The following is a 21,207-nucleotide window of genomic DNA, read 5'->3' on the forward strand; positions in this document are numbered from 1 at the left end:
CCTCCTTGCTCGCACGCGCTTTTTCAGTTCAGCCCACAAATTTTCTATAGGCTTGAGGTCAGGGCTTTGTGATGGCCACTCCAATACCTTGACTTTGTTGTCCTTAAGCCATTTTGTCACAACTTTGGAAGTATGCTTGGGGTCATTGTCCATTTGGAAGACCCATTTGCGACCAAGCTTTAACTTCCTGACTGATGTCTTGAGATGTTGCTTCAATATATCCAAATAATTTTCCTACCTCATGATGCCATTTATTTTGTGAAGTGCACCAGTCCCACCTGCAGCAAAGCATGATGCTGCAACCCCCATGCTTCACGGTTGGGATGGTGTTCTTCGGTTTGCAAGCCTCCCCCTTTTTCCTCCAAACATAATGATGGTCATTATGGCCAAACAGTTCTATTTTTGTTTCATCAGACCAGAGGACATTTCTCCAAAAAGTACGATCTTTGTCCCCATGTGCAGTTGCAAACTGTAGTCTGGCTTTTTTATGGCAGTTTTGGAGCAGTGGCTTCTTCCTTGCTGAGCGGCCTTTCAGGTTATGTCAAAAATTGGACTCGTTTTACTGTGGATAAAGATACTTTTGTACCGGTTTCCTCTAGCATCTTCACAAGGTCCTTTGCTGTTGTTTTGGGATTGATTTGCACTTCTCACACCAAAGTACGTTCATCTCTAGGAGACAGAACGTGTCTCCTTCCTGAGTGGTATGACAGCTGCGTGGTCCCATGGTGTTTATACTTGCGTACTATTGTTTGTACAGATGAACGTGGTACCTTCAGGCATTTGGAAATTGCTCCCAAGGATGAACAAGACTTGTGGAGGTCTACAATTTTTTTCTGAGGTCTTGGCTGATTTGATTTTCCCATGATGTCAAGCAGAGAGGCACTGAGTTTGAAGGTAGGCCTTGAAATACATTCACAGGTACACCTCCAATTTATTCAAATGATGTCAATTAGCCTATCAGAAGCTTCTAAACCATGACATCCTTTTCTGGTATTTTCTAAGCTGTTTAAAGGCCCAGTCAACTTAGTGACCCACTGGAATTATGATACAGTGAATAAGTGAAATAATTTGTCTGTAAACAATTGTTGGAAAAATTACTTGTATCATGCACAAAGTAGATGTCCTTACCGACTTGCCAAAACTATAGTTTGTTAACAAGAAATTTGTGGAGTGGTTGTAAAACAAGTTTAAACGACTCCAATCTAAGTGTACGTAAACTTCCGACTTCAACTGTGTGTGTGTGTATATATACACACACACACACACACACACACACACACACACACACACACACACACACACACACACACATATATATATACACTGCTCAAAAAAATAAAGGGAACACTAAAATAACACATCCTAGATCTGAATGAATGAAATCATCTTATTAAATACTTTTTTCTTTACATAGTTGAATGTGCTGACAACAAAATCACAAAAATAAATCAATGGAAATCCAATTTATCAACCCATGGAGGTCTGGATTTGGAGTCACACTCAAAATTAAAGTGGAAAACCACACTACAGGCTGATCCAACTTTGATGTAATGTCCTTAAAACAAGTCAAAATGAGGCTCAGTAGTGTGTGTGGCCTCCACGTGCCTGTATGACCTCCCTACAACGCCTGGGCATGCTCCTGATGAGGTGGCGGATGGTCTCCTGAGGAATCTCCTCCCAGACCTGGACTAAAGCATCCGCCAACTCCTGGACAGTCTGTGGTGCAACGTGGCGTTGGTGGATGGAGCGAGAGATGATGTCCCAGATGTGTTCAATTGGATTCAGGTCTGGGGAACGGGCGGACAAGTCCATAGCATCAATGCCTTCCTCTTGCAGGAACTGCTGACACACTCCAGCCACATGAGGTCTAGCATTGTCTGCATTAGGAGGAACCCAGGGCCAACCGCACCAGCATATGGTCTCACAAGGGGTCTGAGGATCTCATCTCGGTACCTAATGGCAGTCAGGCTACCTCTGGCGAGCACATGGAGGGCTGTGCGGCCCCCCAAAGAAATGCCATCCCACACCATGACTGACCCACCGCCAAACCGGTCATGCTGGAGGATGTTGCAGGCAGCAGAACGTTCTCCACGGCGTCTCCAGACTCTGTCACATGTGCTCAGTGTGAACCTGCTTTCATCTGTGAAGAGCACAGGGCGCCAGTGGCGAATTTGCCAATCTTGGGGTTCTCTGGAAAATGCCAAACGTCCTGCACGGTGTTGGGCTGTAAGCACAACCCCCACCTGTGGACGTCGGGCCCTCATACCACCCTCATGGAGTCTGTTTCTGACCGTTTGAGCAGACATGCACATTTGTGGCTTGCTGGAGGTCATTTTGCAGGGCTCTGGCAGTGTTTCTCCTGCTCCTCCTTGCACAAAGGCGGAGGTAGCGGTCCTGCTGCTGGGTTGTTGCCCTCCTACGGCCTCCTCCACGTCTCCTGATGTACTGGCCTGTCTCCTGGTAGAGCCTCCAAGCTCTGGACACTACGCTGACAGACACAGCAAACCTTCTTGCCACAGCTCGCATTGATGTGCCATCCTGGATGAGCTGCACTACCTGAGCCACTTGTGTGGGTTGTAGACTCCGTCTCATGCTACCACTAGAGTGAAAGCACCGCCAGCATTCAAAAGTGACCAAAACATCAGCCAGGAAGCATAGGAACTGAGAAGTGGTCTGTGGTCACCACCTGCAGAACCACTCCTTTATTGGGGGTGTCTTGCTAATTGCCTATAATTTCCACCTGTTGTCTATTCCATTTGCACAACAGCATGTGAAATGTATTGTCAATCAGTGTTGCTTCCTAAGTGGACAGTTTGATTTCACAGAAGTGTGATTGACTTGGAGTTACATTGTGTTTAAGTGTTCCCTTTATTTTTTTGAGCAGTACACACACACACACACACACACACACACACACACAGGACAGACCAGTGATACTATAGGATGAGCTGCAGTAGCTAGATGCTGCCAGAGCCTCAAGTTGTGTTTTTGCTTCTCAGACAGAGTGAATTAAATTACTATTGACCAGCAGAAGAGCAGCCCTGTGAAATGAACTCAAACTAGCAGGTCTATTAACAATTGATGCACAGCCAATAGAAATACACACACAGCTGCCTCCCTCCATTTTTCCCTTACTTCCTCCTCCTCTCTCCTCTCCAGCCAACATAGATGCCACAGATTCTCTGGATGGAGATGGGTCTGACAGTGGGGGATGGAGCCGGAGATGGGTCTGACAGTGGGGGATGGAGCCGGAGATGGGTCTGACAGTGGGGGATGGAGCCGGAGATGGGTCTGACAGTGGGGGATGGAGCCGGAGATGGGTCTGACAGTGGGGGATGGAGCCGGAGATGGGTCTGACAGTGGGGGATGGAGCCGGAGATGGGTCTGACAGTGGGGGATGGAGCCGGAGATGGGTCTGACAGTGGGGGATGGAGCCGGAGATGGGTCTGACAGTGGGGGATGGAGCCGGAGATGGGTCTGACAGTGGGGGATGGAGCCGGAGATGGGTCTGACAGTGGGGGATGGAGCCGGAGATGGGTCTGACAGTGGGGGATGGAGCCGGAGATGGGTCTGACAGTGGGGGATAGAGCCGGAGATGGGTCTGACAGTGGGGGATAGAGCCGGAGATGGGTCTGACAGTGGGGGATGGAGCCGGAGATGGGTCTGACAGTGGGGGATGGAGCCGGAGATGGGTCTGACAGTGGGGGATGGAGCCGGAGATGGGTCTGACAGTGGGGGATGGAGCCGGAGATGGGTCTGACAGTGGGGGATGGAGCCGGAGATGGGTCTGACAGTGGGGGATGGAGCAGGAGATGGGTCTGACAGTGGGGGATGGAGCTGGAGATGGGTCTGACAGTGGGGGATGGAGCTGGAGTGTGGGATGGAAATGGGGCTGACAGTGTGGGATGGAGCCGGAGTGTGGGATGGAGCCGGAGTGTGGGATGGAGCCGGAGTGTGGGATGGAGATGAGATAGGGACAGGCTGGGTTCGGGTTGAAGTTCTGCCATCAGCATGCCAAGGAGTGCAATAAAGATGGTGCGCGTGTGTGTTTAACCCAAGTTCCATTTCTCCCCTTCCCCTGAAATACGAAGGTCTCTCGAATCCACTTGTTGATGGAGACAGACTTACGGAGGTCATGACTGATGAGTAGAGGTTGTCGGTCTCTGCTTCCTGTTCTGTGATCGGATCTGGTGGGAGGAGGACCACGCCAAGTCTCTGCAGGACTGACCTATAGGAACAGGGTATACCAGTCAGGAGACAGGAAGAGAGTAGAGCAGCCAAACTGCCATACCAGGTTGTCTTTTTGTCAATCACTGACTGTCTCTGTGTGTGTGTCTGCGCACGCACGTACCTGAACCAGTTGTTGTGTATCTGTAGGTGACAGAGTGTGTATGGCACTCTCAGGTTGTGACAGAAGAGAACCAGGGGGATGAGAGCATAGTCCACGATACTCTGAGGCACACACACATACACCAGTGATGCACCCTGAAAAACAAAAAAAAATTCATTCCTCCAATCGATCTTCTACACACACACACCTACATATCTTCTTACACTCTGATCAAATGTATGTGTGTGCGCGTGTGTTCGCCAAAGTTTCCTGGGGGGACGCAACCTTTATTTGAGGGGTAAAATATCCTTATCATCATCATCCTTAAATAGCCGATAGGTACACCTAAAATATGTCATGAGTCTTGTTAAAATATGTATAATTACAGTAAATTAGCTTCAAAACAACATTTTATTTTACGATGGTTATAGCATATTTTAATTTTAAAAAATGGTTTTATTTTAACCTTTATTTAACTAGGCATGTCAGTTAAGAACAAATTCTTATTTACAATGACGGCCTACACCGGCCAAACCCAGACGACGCTGGGCCAAGTGTGTGCCACCCTATGGGACTCCCAATCACGGCCGGTTGTGATACAGCCTGGATTCGAACCAGTGACTGAGATGCAGTGACTTAGACCTCTGCGCCACTCGGGACCCCCATCACTATTGATTTAATATAGAGCCCTAGAAAGACCTTGTCTGACGACTCAAACTGAATTATTCCGCTGCTCTATGTTCGCTACATACGTCAGTCAGACTGCCATCGTTGAAGTCGTTTGTGGTGACGTCAAAATGAGGGGTGTTGTACAAAATAAAGTCGTCAGTGATTGGATCGTCTCTAACCAGAGTATCAACGGCAATTACGAATTTTCTAAATGCAGCTTTACCCATGTGTGTTCTGGCTCTGGCCCAATGCATCGGTTTCTAGGACAACTAAGAACGGTTCAAATGTCTTTGCATTCTAGAAATAGTCGGGGAGATACTCAGATCCAGACTCTAACGTCCATGGGTGTGGCGTAGCATTTGGCTGGAGCAAGGAGTTTGGGTAGCCAGGCAAAGAAAGACCCTCATACAGTGAGGGAAAAAAGTATTTGATCCCATGCTGATTTTATACGTTTGCCCACTTACAAAAAAATGATCAATCTATAATTTAAATGGTAGGTTTATTTGAACAGTGAGAGACAGAATAACAACAAAAAAATCCTGAAAAACGCATGTCAAAAATGTTATAAAATGATTTGCATTTTAACGAGGGAAATAAGTATTTGACCCCTCTGCAAAACATGACTTAGTACTTGGTGGAAAAACCCTTGTTGGCAATCAGAGGTCAGATGTTTCTTGTAGTTGGCCAGCAGGTTTGCAAACATCTCAGGAGGGATTTTGTCCCACTCCTCTTTGCAGATCTTCTCCAAGTCATTAAGGTTTCGAGGCTGACGTTTGGCAACTCGAACCTTCAGCTCCCTCCACAGATTTTCTATGGGATTAATGTCTGGAGGCTGGCTAGGCCACTCCAGGACCTTAATGTGCTTCTTCTTGAGCCACTCCTTTGTTGCCTTGACCGTGTGTTTTGGGTCATTGTCATGCTGGAATACCCATCCACGACCCATTTTCAATGCCCTGGCTGAGGGAAAGAGGTTCTCACCCAAGATTTGACGGTACATGGCCCCGTCCATCGTCCCTTTGATGCGGTGAATTTACCCTGTCCCCTTAGCAGAAAAACACCCCCAAAGCATAATGTTTCCACCTCCATGTTTGACGGTGGGGATGGTGTTCTGGGGTCATACGCAGCATTCCTCCTCCTCCAAACACGGCGAGTTGAGTTGATGCCAAAGAGCTCCATTTTGGTCTCATCTGACCACAACACTTTCATCCAGTTGTCCTCTGAATCATTCAGATGTTCATTGGCAAACTTCAGACAGACATGTATATGTGCTTTCTTGAGCAGGGGGACCTTGCGGGCGCTGCAGGATTTCAGTCCTTCACGGCGTAGTGTGTTACCAATTGTTTTCTTGGTGACTATGGTCCCAGCTGCCTTGAGATCATTGACAAGATCCTCCTGTGTAGTTCTGGGCTGATTCCTCACCGTTCTCATGATCATTGCAACTCCACGAGGTGAGATTTTGCATGGAGCCCCAGGCCGAGGGAGATTGACAGTTCTTTTGTGTTTTTTTCATTTGCGAATAATCGCACCAACTGTTGTCACCTTCTCACCAAGCTGCTTGGCGATGGTCTTGTAGCCCATTCCAGCCTTGTGTAGGTCTACTATCTTGTCACTGAAATCCTTGGAGAGCTCTTTGGTCTTGGCCATGGTGGAGAGTCTGGAATCTGATTGATTGATTGCTTCTGTGGACAGGTGTCTTTTATACAGGTAACAAGCTGAGATTAGGAGCACTCCCTTTAAGAGTGTGCTCCTAATCTCAGCTCGTTACCTGTATAAAATACACCTGGGAGCCAGCAATCTTTCTGATTGAGAGGGGGTCAAATACTTATTTCCCTCATTAAAATGCAAATCAATTTATAACATTTTTGACATGCGGTTTCTGGATTTTTTGTTGTTATTCTGTCTCTCACTGTTCAAATAAACCTACCATTAAAATTATAGACTGATCATTTCTTTGTCAGTGGGCAAACGTACAAAATCAGCAGGGGATCAAATACTTTTTACCTTCACTGTCCCTATGGGGTACATATGAAAATGTCTGTATGACAGTGTGTGTGTGTGTGTGTGTGTGTGTGTGTGTGTGTGTGTCTGTCTGTGTGTGAGTGAGTGAATACCTGCTTTGAGGCTCTGTGCAGAGGAGCCATGTGGTTCAGGTTGACCTGAACACTGCAGAACACTGACCCAAACACCTTCAGCAACACCCAGCATACCAGCCTGGAGAGAGACACAAACACCTTCAGCAACACCCAGCCTGGAAAGCGAGACAAACCCCTTCAGCAACACTCAGCCTACCAGCCTGGAGAGAGAGAGACAGACACCTTCAGCAACACTCAGCCTGGAGAGAGACAAACCCCTTCAGCAACACTCAGCCTAAAGAGAGAGACAAACCCCTTCAGCAACACTCAGCCTAAAGAGAGAGACAAACACCTTCAGCAACACCCAGCCTAGAGAGAGACAAACCCCTTCAGCAACACTCAGCCTAGAGCGAGAGAGACAAACCCCTTCAGCAACACTCAGCCTAGAGCGAGAGAGACAAACCCCTTCAGCAACACTCAGCCTAGAGCGAGAGAGACAAACCCCTTCAGCAACACTCAGCCTAGAGCGAGAGAGACAAACCCCTTCAGCAACACTCAGCCTAGAGCGAGAGAGACAAACCCCTTCAGCAACACTCAGCCTAGAGCGAGAGAGACAAACCCCTTCAGCAACACTCAGCCTAGAGCGAGAGACAAACCCCTTCAGCAACACTCAGCCTAGAGAGAGACAAACCCCTTCAGCAACACTCAGCCTAGAGAGAGAGACAAACCCCTTCAGCAACACTCAGCCTAGAGCGAGAGAGACAAACCCCTTCAGCAACACTCAGCCTAGAGCGAGAGAGACAAACCCCTTCAGCAACACTCAGCCTACCGGCCTGGAGAGAGAGACAAACCCCTTCAGCAACACTCAGCCTAAAGAGAGAGACAAACACCTTCAGCAACACTCAGCCTAGAGCGAGAGAGACAAACCCCTTCAGCAACACTCAGCCTAGAGCGAGAGAGACAAACCCCTTCAGCAACACTCAGCCTAGAGCGAGAGAGACAAACCCCTTCAGCAACACTCAGCCTAGAGCGAGAGACAAACCCCTTCAGCAACACTCAGCCTAGAGCGAGAGAGACAAACCCCTTCAGCAACACCCAGCCTAGAGAGAGACAAACCCCTTCAGCAACACCCAGCCTAGAGAGAGACAAACCCCTTCAGCAACACTCAGCCTAGAGCGAGAGAGACAAACCCCTTCAGCAACACTCAGCCTAGAGCGAGAGAGACAAACCCCTTCAGCAACACTCAGCCTAGAGCGAGAGAGACAAACCCCTTCAGCAACACTCAGCCTAGAGCGAGAGACAAACCCCTTCAGCAACACTCAGCCTAGAGAGAGACAAACCCCTTCAGCAACACTCAGCCTAGAGAGAGAGACAAACCCCTTCAGCAACACTCAGCCTAGAGAGAGAGACAAACCCCTTCAGCAACACTCAGCCTAGAGCGAGAGACAAACCCCTTCAGCAACACTCAGCCTAGAGCGAGAGAGACAAACCCCTTCAGCAACACTCAGCCTACCGGCCTGGAGAGAGAGACAAACCCCTTCAGCAACACTCAGCCTAAAGAGAGAGACAAACACCTTCAGCAACACCCAGCCTAGAGAGAGACAAACCCCTTCAGCAACACTCAGCCTAGAGCGAGAGAGACAAACCCCTTCAGCAACACTCAGCCTAGAGCGAGAGAGACAAACCCCTTCAGCAACACTCAGCCTAGAGCGAGAGAGACAAACCCCTTCAGCAACACTCAGCCTAGAGCGAGAGAGACAAACCCCTTCAGCAACACTCAGCCTAGAGCGAGAGAGACAAACCCCTTCAGCAACACTCAGCCTAGAGCGAGAGAGACAAACCCCTTCAGCAACACTCAGCCTAGAGCGAGAGACAAACCCCTTCAGCAACACTCAGCCTAGAGAGAGACAAACCCCTTCAGCAACACTCAGCCTAGAGAGAGAGACAAACCCCTTCAGCAACACTCAGCCTAGAGCGAGAGAGACAAACCCCTTCAGCAACACTCAGCCTAGAGCGAGAGAGACAAACCCCTTCAGCAACACTCAGCCTAGAGCGAGAGACAAACCCCTTCAGCAACACTCAGCCTACCGGCCTGGAGAGAGACAAACCCCTTCAGCAACACTCAGCCTACCGGCCTGGAGAGAGAGACACAAACCCCTTCAGCAACACTCAGCCTAAAGAGAGAGACAAACACCTTCAGCAACACCCAGCCTAGAGAGAGACAAACCCCTTCAGCAACACTCAGCCTAGAGCGAGAGAGACAAACCCCTTCAGCAACACTCAGCCTAGAGCGAGAGAGACAAACCCCTTCAGCAACACTCAGCCTAGAGCGAGAGACAAACCCCTTCAGCAACACTCAGCCTAGAGAGAGACAAACCCCTTCAGCAACACTCAGCCTAGAGAGAGAGACAAACCCCTTCAGCAACACTCAGCCTAGAGAGAGAGACAAACCCCTTCAGCAACACTCAGCCTAGAGCGAGAGAGACAAACCCCTTCAGCAACACTCAGCCTACCGGCCTGGAGAGAGAGACAAACCCCTTCAGCAACACTCAGCCTAAAGAGAGAGACAAACACCTTCAGCAACACCCAGCCTAGAGAGAGACAAACCCCTTCAGCAACACTCAGCCTAGAGCGAGAGAGACAAACCCCTTCAGCAACACTCAGCCTAGAGCGAGAGAGACAAACCCCTTCAGCAACACTCAGCCTAGAGCGAGAGAGACAAACCCCTTCAGCAACACTCAGCCTACCGGCCTGGAGAGAGACAAACCCCTTCAGCAACACTCAGCCTAGAGCGAGAGAGACAAACCCCTTCAGCAACACTCAGCCTAGAGCGAGAGAGACAAACCCCTTCAGCAACACTCAGCCTAGAGCGAGAGAGACAAACCCCTTCAGCAACACTCAGCCTAGAGCGAGAGACAAACCCCTTCAGCAACACTCAGCCTAGAGCGAGAGACAAACCCCTTCAGCAACACTCAGCCTAGAGAGAGACAAACCCCTTCAGCAACACTCAGCCTAGAGAGAGAGACAAACCCCTTCAGCAACACTCAGCCTAGAGAGAGAGACAAACCCCTTCAGCAACACTCAGCCTAGAGAGAGAGACAAACCCCTTCAGCAACACTCAGCCTACCGGCCTGGAGAGAGAGACAAACCCCTTCAGCAACACTCAGCCTAAAGAGAGAGACAAACACCTTCAGCAACACCCAGCCTAGAGAGAGACAAACCCCTTCAGCAACACTCAGCCTAGAGCGAGAGAGACAAACCCCTTCAGCAACACTCAGCCTAGAGCGAGAGAGACAAACCCCTTCAGCAACACTCAGCCTACCGGCCTGGAGAGAGACAAACCCCTTCAGCAACACTCAGCCTAAAGAGAGAGACAAACACCTTCAGCAACACCCAGCCTAGAGAGAGACAAACCCCTTCAGCAACACTCAGCCTAGAGCGAGAGAGACAAACCCCTTCAGCAACACTCAGCCTAGAGCGAGAGAGACAAACCCCTTCAGCAACACTCAGCCTAGAGCGAGAGAGACAAACCCCTTCAGCAACACTCAGCCTAGAGCGAGAGAGACAAACCCCTTCAGCAACACTCAGCCTAGAGCGAGAGAGACAAACCCCTTCAGCAACACTCAGCCTAGAGAGAGAGACAAACCCCTTCAGCAACACTTAGCCTAGAGAGAGAGACAAACCCCTTCAGCAACACTCAGCCTAGAGAGAGAGACACAAACCCCTTCAGCAACACTCAGCCTAGAGAGAGAGAGACAAACCCCTTCAGCAACACTCAGCCTAGAGAGAGAGAGACAAACCCCTTCAGCAACACTCAGCCTAGAAAGAGAGAGACAAACCCCTTCAGCAACACTCAGCCTAGAAAGAGAGAGACAAACCCCTTCAGCAACACTCAGCCTAGAGAGAGAGACAAACCCCTTCAGCAACACTCAGCCAAGAGAGAGAGACAAACCCCTTCAGCAACACTCAGCCAAGAGAGAGAGACAAACCCCTTCAGCAACACTCAGCCGAGAGAGAGAGACAAACCCCTTCAGCAACACTCAGCCTACCAGCCTGGAGAGAGACAAACCCCTTCAGTAACACTCAGCCTACCAGCCTGGAGAGAGACAAACCCCTTCAGCAACACCCAGCCTAGAGAGAGAGACAAACCCCTTCAGCAACACTCAGCCTAGAGCGAGAGAGACAAACCCCTTCAGCAACACTCAGCCTAGAAAGAGAGAGACAAACCCCTTCAGCAACACTCAGCCTAGAAAGAGAGAGACAAACCCCTTCAGCAACACTCAGCCTAGAGAGAGAGACAAACCCCTTCAGCAACACTCAGCCAAGAGAGAGAGACAAACCCCTTCAGCAACACTCAGCCAAGAGAGAGAGACAAACCCCTTCAGCAACACTCAGCCAAGAGAGAGAGACAAACCCCTTCAGCAACACTCAGCCGAGAGAGAGAGACAAACCCCTTCAGCAACACTCAGCCAAGAGAGAGAGACAAACCCCTTCAGCAACACTCAGCCGAGAGAGAGAGACAAACCCCTTCAGCAACACTCAGCCGAGAGAGAGAGAGACAAACCCCTTCAGCAACACTCAGCCTACCAGCCTGGAGAGAGACAAACCCCTTCAGTAACACTTAGCCTAGAGAGAGACAAACCCTAAAAACATAGCTGTATGTGAGCTCAATCAATCAATCATTTCCAAAAAATTGTAAAGCCCTTTCAACCTCAGCAGTTGTCAGAAAGTGCTTTACAGAGCTCTCAGGAGTGCTCTAATTCTAAAGAGTGTTTGTGAGGGAAAGATAGGAGAAACATGACACTGATATGGAGAAAGCGCAGGGTAAACCCATTTGAATTTAATCACTTTAATCAGTTCTTTGTAGTTTGACAACCCTGTTTGTAAGCTTTTAAATGATATCAAACTTTTAGATTTTCCAGTGATGAAGGCATTCAGGTCCAAAAAGTCCCCTTTTGAGCACTTCTACAATGGACAAACATGAAAAGTTTTGTTTAAATCAAAAGGATGCTATGAAAAAGTAAATGAATTGAAATGGATTTACCCTGAGGGGTAGGGGTAGAAAGAGAGAAGATAAAGAGGATCAGATGACATTGGCTGGAAATTAGATGGAATTCGTGGGAGGAGAGAGAGTGCGTGCGAGAGCAAGCGCTGGTGGAGAGAAGTAGACAGATATTAAAGACAACCACAATAGAATTCCAATGACCGAGTATATCTACTGGGGATGGAATTGAAAAGAGAATTTTCAATTCCATCCGGGCCGACATTATATTCCACCATCTATGGAATCTGAAAGGCAGTGAAATTCAGATGGCAGGTCAAATTAGCTCCAAGACAGGATTTCAATGACAATGATATTCCAAAAACAAATTCCAAGATTTATGGAACAGACAGTTAATCCCAAATGGCACTCTATTCCCTATATTCACTACTTTTGATAGGGCTCTATGGGCCTTTTGGGACGCACCCACAGCCGGACAGACAGACCCACCGTAGAAGCTGTGGAGAGATGCAGGTGTTGATGAGGGGGAAGTAGGGGGTAAGGTGGGTGAGTGAGCCCCGGGTGTCTCCCCCCGCTGGTGCCATGTCTGGTGAGGAGAGAGCCTTCTGCACCCTGAAACACAAATACGTTGGGATAGGAAACACAGGACAAAACAGCCATTTTACTTAACACGTGCACAAACACGTATGCACGCACTCATACACACAACCACTTGGGGTGAGCTTGGGTGAGCTCCCAGCCATCAAGGACGTACATGCAAGGGGGTGTCTGAGAAAGGCCAGAAAATGGCTAAAGACTCCAGCCACCCGAGACATGGACTGTTCTCCATACTCCCGTCCGGCAGATGGTACCGGTGCATCAAAGCTCAGAACGACAGACTCTTAAACAGTTTTTATCCCCTGACCATAAGACTGTTAAAAGGCTAACTACTACTACTACGCTGCTGCTAAAATCCTTAATTAGATGTATTATTTCCACTACGCTGTTGTTCATTGATTTATCCTGCTATTGGCCACTATTACTCCCGTTCACATTTATACACTCACGGACAGTTTATTAGGTACACCCATCTAGTACTGGGTCGGACCCCCTTTGCCTCCAGAACAACCTGAATTAATCAGGAGAAGGATTCTACAAGGTGTCGGAAACGTTCGTTTGGCTCAATTGGTATCAAGGGACCTATCGTGTGCCATGAAAACATTCCCCACACAAGTACACTACCGCTACCAGCCTGTACGAACCAGGATGGGTCCATGGACCTCTCAACAAGCTGTTTTTGCCAACAGGACTGCCGCTGACTGGATGTTTTTTGTTTGTCGCACCATTCTCTGTGAACCCTAGACACGGTCATGCGTGAAAAGCCAAGGAGGGAATTCGTTTGAGTTACTGGATCTGGCACGCCTGGCACCGACGATCATACCACGGTCAAAGTCGCTTAAGCCACTCGTTTTGCCTATTCTAACATTGACTCAAACCATTTTCGTGAATGGGGTGGTGTACCTAGTAAACTGGCATGTGAGTGTATATCTGCTGGTCCCAGTGGTTTTCAATTAATGTGGTCTTGTTTTTTCCAGAGAGAGAGAGTTTAGGTACATAGCGACGATCCATTTGTTATATGTCTGTAGGAACGATCCATTTTCGCTATACTATTTTTTATAGTGATTACTGCACTGTTGTGTAGAGCTTGCAAGTTAAACATTTACGCTTTGAACACACCAACAGCATCATTGAGCAAAATAGTATGCAGCATCATCTGGATATGTGTGCAACAAAAGTTCAACATTCACCTTCTGCTACCATTTCTGTCAAGCCGTCTACACATACAGTTTGACGCATATGTTCAATAAATCCAACATCTGCACCACACCGAACGCACTGCAACTGCCTCTGCAACACAATGCTGCACAGCAAACGCAGCGTTTCATTGGAAATGAATGTAATTCTGGTGTACCAAAATGCAATGACGCCATCGGTGTGTTCGAAGCGTTAACTGTACTTATGCATGCAACAATAAAGCTTGAACACACACACCTGTTGCTTTGGGAGACTCGCTCCACTCTGTCAGTAGCAGGACTAGGGTAGACCCTGCAGCCTCTGACCAACAGCACACAGCACACTCTCCTCACCAGCCAACCACGATACCTACAACACCCAGGAAACATCATTGTGTGTTTGCACACAGTGTAAGGCCGTGGAGGTCTGTGTGTGTGTGTAATATATGTGTTACGCCTACCTGGTGTGGGTCTCATTGACACTCAGTAGATTATGGAAGCCCAGAGAGGGTATGGTCTGTCCCAGCTTCTTGCCCTGAAACACAACCTAGTTGGTTAGACCAGTCCAAAGACTACTACACACTACCAGTACCACACCTCATAATAATGGCTGGAATTGAGTGATGGAATGGTATGAAACACGTTTGATGCGATTGACACCGTTCCATGAATTTTGTTCAAGACATTACTATGAACCCATCCTGATTTAAAGTGTCTCCAGCCACCACTGCTGCAGAGATTGACTGATGTGAACAGTAAACGTCCTCTAAGGACTTCATTTAAATGGGGCCATTTATTAGGACATGACTGGGTTTGCTAAATGTGCTTTGTGTGTCAGGTCAACCCCATCTCTATGGGTACACCTCAATAGCCTCTTTCTATAGACCCTTTTCCAGTACACGACACACTGACGTCGCGCACAGATGCGCACGACTCTTGGCGGCAATAAGAAAGCCATCACCATTTGCGGCCATTCAACATTTAGATTTACGTTTTTACTACTTCTAAACTTAATACATTTTTGGGTTCTCATACGCTTACAATGATGTTTTAATTCTTGCTTGAACAGTCGCTAAGATTATATTTTGTGATTGTTTTGCAAAATAACTATTTTGGATGAAACAGTTGTTAGCTAGAATGCTAACACTCCTTCTTATAAGCTGTAGCAAAAACTAGCCAAAGAGCAATTTTACTGGTTGAAGCTTAAGTGTTTAAGTATAATGTAATTGATTTGCAATGATGACACAAACATATTAAAGCAAGATATTCATACATTCATCCAATTATAATCCAAAAGTAGGGTGAAATAAGCTACATGTAAATAGAGATGGTTCAATAAGAACGCCCTGTGTTCTGCCACCCTCATGCGGCAAATTCTGCAAACACAGAAAGGGGTCTTATAGGCACCCCCCCATAGGCTCGCTCTCTGGGCACCCCCCCCATAGGCTCGCTCGCTCTCTGGGCGCCCCCCCATAGGCCCGCTCGCTCTCTGGGCGCCCCCCATAGGCCCGCTCGCTCTCTGGGCGCCCCCCCCCCCTCCATAGGCCCGCTCGCTCTCTGGGCGCCCCCCCCCCCCTCCATAGGCCCGCTCGCTCTCTGGGCGCCCCCCCCCCTCCATAGGCCCGCTCGCTCTCTGGGCGCCCCCCCCCCTCCATAGGCCCGCTCGCTCTCTGGGCGCCCCCCCCCCCCATAGGCCCGCTCGCTCTCTGGGCGCCCCCCCCCCCCCATAGGCCCGCTCGCTCTCTGGGCACCCCCCCCCCATAGGCCGGCTCGCTCTCTGGGCCCCCCCCCCCCATAGGCCGGCTCGCTCTCTGGGCACCCCCCCCCCCCATAGGCTCGCTCTCTGGGCACCCCCCCCATAGGCTCGCTCTCTGGGCACCCCCCCCATAGGCTCGCTCTCTGGGCACCCCCCCCATAGGCTCGCTCTCTGGGCACCCCCCCCATAGGCTCGCTCTCTGGGCACCCCCCCCATAGGCTCGCTCTCTGGGCACCCCCCCCATAGGCTCGCTCTCTGGGCACCCCCCCCCATAGGCTCGCTCTCTGGGCACCCCCCCCCATAGGCTCGCTCTCTGGGCACCCCCCCCCATAGGCTCGCTCTCTGGGCACCCCCCCATAGGCTCGCTCTCTGGGCACCCCCCCCCATAGGCTCGCTCTCTGGGCACCCCCCCCATAGGCTCGCTCTCTGGGCACCCCCCCATAGGCTCGCTCTCTGGGCACCCCCCCCATAGGCTCGCTCTCTGGGCACCCCCCCATAGGCTCGCTCTCTGGGCACCCCCTCCATAGGCTCGCTCTCCGGGCACCGATCGGTTGAAAAGCATGCATTTAGTTTTACTAGCATTTAAGAGCAGTTGGAGGCCACGGAAGGAGTGTTGTATGGCATTGAAGCTTGTCTGGAAGTTTGTTAACACAGTGTCCAAAGAAGGGCCAGAAGTATCCAGAATGGTGTTGTCTGCGTAGAGGTGGATCAGAGAATCACCCGCAGCAAAAGCGACATTGATATATACAGAGAAAAGAGTCGGCCAGAGAATTGAACCCTGTGGCACCCCCATAGAGACTGCCAGAGGTCCAGACAACAGGCCCTCCGATTTGACACACTGAACTCTATCTGAGAAGTAGTTGGTGAATCAGGCGAGGCAGTCATTTGAGAAACCAAGGCTATTGAGTCTGCCGATAAGAATGTGGTGATTGACAGAGTCGAAAGCCTTGGCCAGGTCGATGAAGATGGCTGCACAGTACTGTCTTTCATCGATGGCGGTTATGATATCGTTTAGGACCTTGAGCGTTGCTAAGGTGCACCCATAACCAGCTCGGAAACCTGATTGCATAGCGGAGAAGGTACAGTAGGATTCAAAATGGTCAGTGATCTGGCTTTAAAAAGGCAGGGCAGGATGGATATAGGTCTATAAGAGTTTGGGTCTAGAGTGTCTCCCCCTTTGAAAGGGGGATGACCGAGGCAGCTTTCCAATCTTCAGTGATCTCAGATGATACGAAAGAGGTTGAATAGGCTAGTAATAGGGGTTGCAACAATTGCGGTGGATAAATTTAGAAAGAGAGGGTCCAGATTGTCTAGCCCAGCTGATTTGTAGGGGTCCAGATTTTGCAGCTCTTTCAGAACATCAGCTATCTGCTGCGGGGGGTGCAGAGCTGTTGGCCGGGGTAGGGGTAGCCAGGTGGAAAGCAAGGCCAGCTGTTGAAAAATGCTTATTGAAATTCAACTATAGTGGATTTATCGGTGGTGACAGTGTTTCCTAGCCTCAGTGCAGTGGGCAGCTGCTCTTATTCTCCATGGACTTAAGTGTCCCAAAACGTTTGGAAATTTGTGTTACAGAATGCAAAATTCTGTTTGAAAAAGCTAGCTTTTGCTTTCCTGACGGACTGTGTATATTGGTTCCTAACTTCCCTGAAAAGTTGCATATCGCGGGGGCTATTCGACACTAATGCAGTACGCCACATGATGTTTTTGTGCTGGTCAAGGGCAGTCAGGTCTGGAGTGAACCAAGGGATATATCTGTTCTTAGTTCTACATTTAAAAAAATGGGGCATGCTTATTTAAAGAATAACCAGGCGTCCTCTACTGACGGGATGAGGTCAATATCCTTCCAGGACACCCGGGCCAGGGCGATTAGAAAGGCCTGCTTGCTGAAGTGTTTTAGGGAGCGTTTGACAGTGAAGAGGGGTGGTTGTTTGACCGCAGACCCATTACAGATGCAGGCAATGAGGCAGTGGTCGCTGAGATCCTGGTTGAAGACAGCAGAGGTGTATTTAAAGGGCAGGTTGGTCAGGATGATATCTATGAGGGTGCCCGTGTTTACGGATTTGGGGTTGTACCTGGTAGGTTCCTCGATCATTTGTGTGAGATTGAGGGCATCTAGCTTAGATTGTAGGACGGACGGGGTGTTAAGCATATCCCAGTTTAGGTCACCCAACAGAACGAACTCTGAAGATAAATGAGGGGCAATCAATTCGCATATGGAGTCCAGGGCACAACGGGGGCTGAGGGGGGCTATAGCAGGCGGCAACAGTGAGAGACTTATTCTGGAAAGGTGGATTTTTAGAAGTAGAAGCTCAAACTGGTTTGGTTACAGACCTGGATAACATGACAGAACTCTGCAAGCTCTCTGCAGTAGATTGCGACCTACCCCTTTTGACAGTTCTATCTTGGCGGAAAATATTGTAGTTGGTGAAATTTCAGAATTTTTGGTGGCCTTCCTAAGCCAGGATTCAGACATGGCTAGGACATCAGGGTTGGTGGAGTGTGCTAAAGCAGTGAATAAAACAAACTTAGGGAGGAGGCTTCTGATGTTAACATGCATGAAACCAAGGCTTTTACGGTTACAGAAGTTAACAAATGATAGCGCCTGGGGAATAGGAGTGGTACTGGGGTCTATAGGGCCTGGGTTAAGCTCTACATCACCAGAGGAACAGAGTAGGACTAGGGTAAGGGTATGGCTAAAGGCTATAAGAACTGGTCATCTAGTGCGTTGGGAACAGGGAATAAAAGGAGCAGATTTCTGGGCATTGTAGAATAGATTCAGGGCATAATGTACAAGGGTAAGGCAGGATGTGAGTAAACCTAGGCGTTGAGTGACGATGAGAGTGGTCCCACCAGAGATGAAACCTGTTAAGCCAGTTGAGGTCTCCGCATGTGTGGGGGGTGGGACAAAAGAGCTATCTAAGGTAAGGTGAGCGGGACTGAAACAATAAGGACTAGCCGAGAGAGGCATAAAGCAGTCATAGGTGTTGATCGGGAGAGCTAAGACAACAACGGGTAAATGGCGATGAAAGGGCAGAGCAGGTCAATTAGGTACATACAGGACCTGAGTTCGAGGCTGGGGCCAACAGATAAACAAAATGAGGTACCGTGTTTTTATAACAGTCCGGGGGGCATCAGCTGTGTAGCCGAGTGATCATAGGGTCCAAAGAACAGCAACAGGTTAGTCAGGGAGCCGTTCAGTAGTCAGTACTACGCTAGGTGAGAGGGAGACACGGCGCTTAGAAAGCTAGCGGGCCGGGGTAAGAAGATGGGTCTTCGGCGACCTCGCAACAGAAAAGCCTGTTGAGACCACATTGGGCGACAACGTCGGCAGACCAGTCGTGATGGATCGGCGGGGTTCCGCATCGACAAAGGGTCCAGGCCAATTGGCAAAAGAGGTATTGTAGCAATAGAATTAGCTGGTATATGGGCCTAGCTCGTGGCTAACTCAAGGCTAACTGGTGCTTGCTTCGGGACAGAGGCGTTAGCTAACAGTAGCCACTCGGTAGCAGCTAGCTAGCTGCAATGATCTGGTGTAATGATCCAGAGCGGCAGAAATCCGGTGATGTGGTAGGGGGAAGCAGTTTGATATGCTCTGGGTTGATATCGCGCTGTGCAGGCTGGCATGTATTGTCCGAGCTAAAGCTGGCGATGTCCGAGCTAAAAGGTGAAGACCTCTAGCCGTGGCTAATAAAGACTAGTAGCTAGTTAGCTGGCTAGCTCCTGACAGAGGTTCCAGTTATAAGGAATAAAAATAGCAGATGCGTACCACATTGGGTGAGGCGGGTTGCAGGAAAGTATATTTAGTTTGTAAACAGAAAGTGAGATTAAAATGTATGCAAGAAAAGAAAAAGCCGGCTATTTACACGGGATAAGACAAAGACACGATCGACTGCTACACCATCTTGGATTTGCATCTGCTACGCCATCTTGGATTTGCATTAGTCTGAAAACAGTAGTTAGGTGTCAAAATGGAGGAACACAAGGAAAAGGAAGACACTCTCTCTTTTATAAACCCGGAGGTTCGAGCCCTGAATGCCCGAAAGCTACAGTATGTCAGACCATATACAATGGGTATGACAAAAAAATAAGTATTTACTGTTCTAATTACGTTGGTAACCAGTTCATAATAGCAATAAGCCACCTCAGGGGTTTGTGGTATATGGCCAATATACCACGGCTAAGGGCTATATCCAGGCACTCTGCGTCATATTGCTTAATTATACAACGGGTGGTTTGGAATTCCCATTGTTAGAGCCTATCCTGCCCATGATATACAAGACAACCACAGGAGGTTGGTGGCAACTTAATTTGGGAGAATGGGCTTATGGTAATGACTGGAGCGGACTTACTGGAATGGTATCAAATACATCAAACAAATGGTTTCCTGGTGTTTGATGCCATTTGCGCCGTTCCGGACATTATTATGAGCCGTTCTCCCCTCAGCAGCCTCTACTGGAGACAACATACACATGGCCTGTACATTCATAAAAAGTGCCATTGTTTACGTTGTTACCTAGCAACGCACTACTACTCCTCCTCGGGACTTATTGCTTAACTTGTTATGGATAGGGGGCAGTATTTTCACGGCCGGATAAAAAACGTCACCGATTTAATCTGGTTACGACTCCTGCCCAGTAACTAGAATATGCATATAATTATTGGCTTTGGATAGAAAACACCCTAAAGTTTCTAAAACTGTTTGAATGGTGTCTGTGAGTATAACAGAACTCCTATGGCAGGCAAAAACCTGAGAAGATTTCATGCAGGAAGTGGCCTGTCTGACAAGGTGTTGTTGTTCTTGCTTCTGTTTATTGAAGAGTCAGGATCTTAGCTGTAACGTGACACTTCCTACGGCTCCAATAGGCTCTCAGAGCCCGGGAAAAACCTGAACGATGACGAGGCAGCCTCAGGCTGAAACACATTATCGCCTTTTCCAAGTGGCCCATCATAGGACAATGGAATTAGGCGCGTGCCCGATTCGACCCCGTTCAGTATTTTCCTTCGGCTGTTTAGCTAATTGCAGATTCCCGGTCGGAATATTATCGCTTTTTTACGAGAATAATGGCATAAAAATTGATTTTAAACAGCGGTTAACATGCTTCGAAGTACGGTAATGAAATATTTAGAAATCTTTTGTCACGAAAATGCGCCGTGCGCACGACCGTTATTTACCATAGGGATAGTGTCTAGAACGCACGAACAAAACGTCGCTGATGGAACATAACTATGGATTATTTGGGACCAAACCTACATTTGTTATTGAAGTAGAAGTCCTGGGAGTGCATTCTGACGAAGAACAGGAAAGGTAAGACCATTTTTGTTATAGTAAATGTGATTTTGGTGAAGGCTAAACTTGCCGGGTGTCTAAATAGCTAGCCCTGTGGTGCCGGGCTATCTACTCAGAATATTGCAAAATGTGCTTCATCCGAAAAGCTATTTTAAAATCGGACATATCGAGTGCATAGAGGAGTAATGTATCTATAATTCTTAAAATAATTGTTATGCTTTTTGTGAACGTTTATCGTGAGTAATTTAGTAAATTGTTAGTAAATTCCCCGGAAGTTTGCGGGGGGTATGCTTTTTCTGAACGTCACATGCTAATGTAA

At 48.6% G+C, this 21,207-nt stretch overlaps 1 protein-coding gene across 2 annotated transcripts in view; it reads right to left on the reverse strand.

The window, feature by feature from the left end:
• Window positions 1-21,207, reverse strand: part of gpat2 (glycerol-3-phosphate acyltransferase 2, mitochondrial) — a 56,278-nt gene that overhangs the window by 21,016 nt on the left and 14,055 nt on the right. For both annotated transcript variants that reach the window (XM_029763281.1, XM_029763282.1), the window contains exons 4-9: window positions 14,307-14,380; window positions 14,105-14,215; window positions 12,563-12,685; window positions 7,111-7,210; window positions 4,352-4,485; window positions 4,129-4,228 (exon numbers count right to left, since the gene is read on the reverse strand). In XM_029763281.1, coding sequence (XP_029619141.1) covers window positions 4,129-4,228; window positions 4,352-4,485; window positions 7,111-7,210; window positions 12,563-12,685; window positions 14,105-14,215; window positions 14,307-14,380 — 642 coding nt within the window. The remainder of the gene's footprint in view (window positions 1-4,128; window positions 4,229-4,351; window positions 4,486-7,110; window positions 7,211-12,562; window positions 12,686-14,104; window positions 14,216-14,306; window positions 14,381-21,207) is intronic.

The sequence above is a fragment of the Salmo trutta genome, chromosome 9, assembly GCF_901001165.1.
Source record: "Salmo trutta chromosome 9, fSalTru1.1, whole genome shotgun sequence".
In the NCBI taxonomy this organism is placed as follows: domain Eukaryota; kingdom Metazoa; phylum Chordata; class Actinopteri; order Salmoniformes; family Salmonidae; genus Salmo; species Salmo trutta.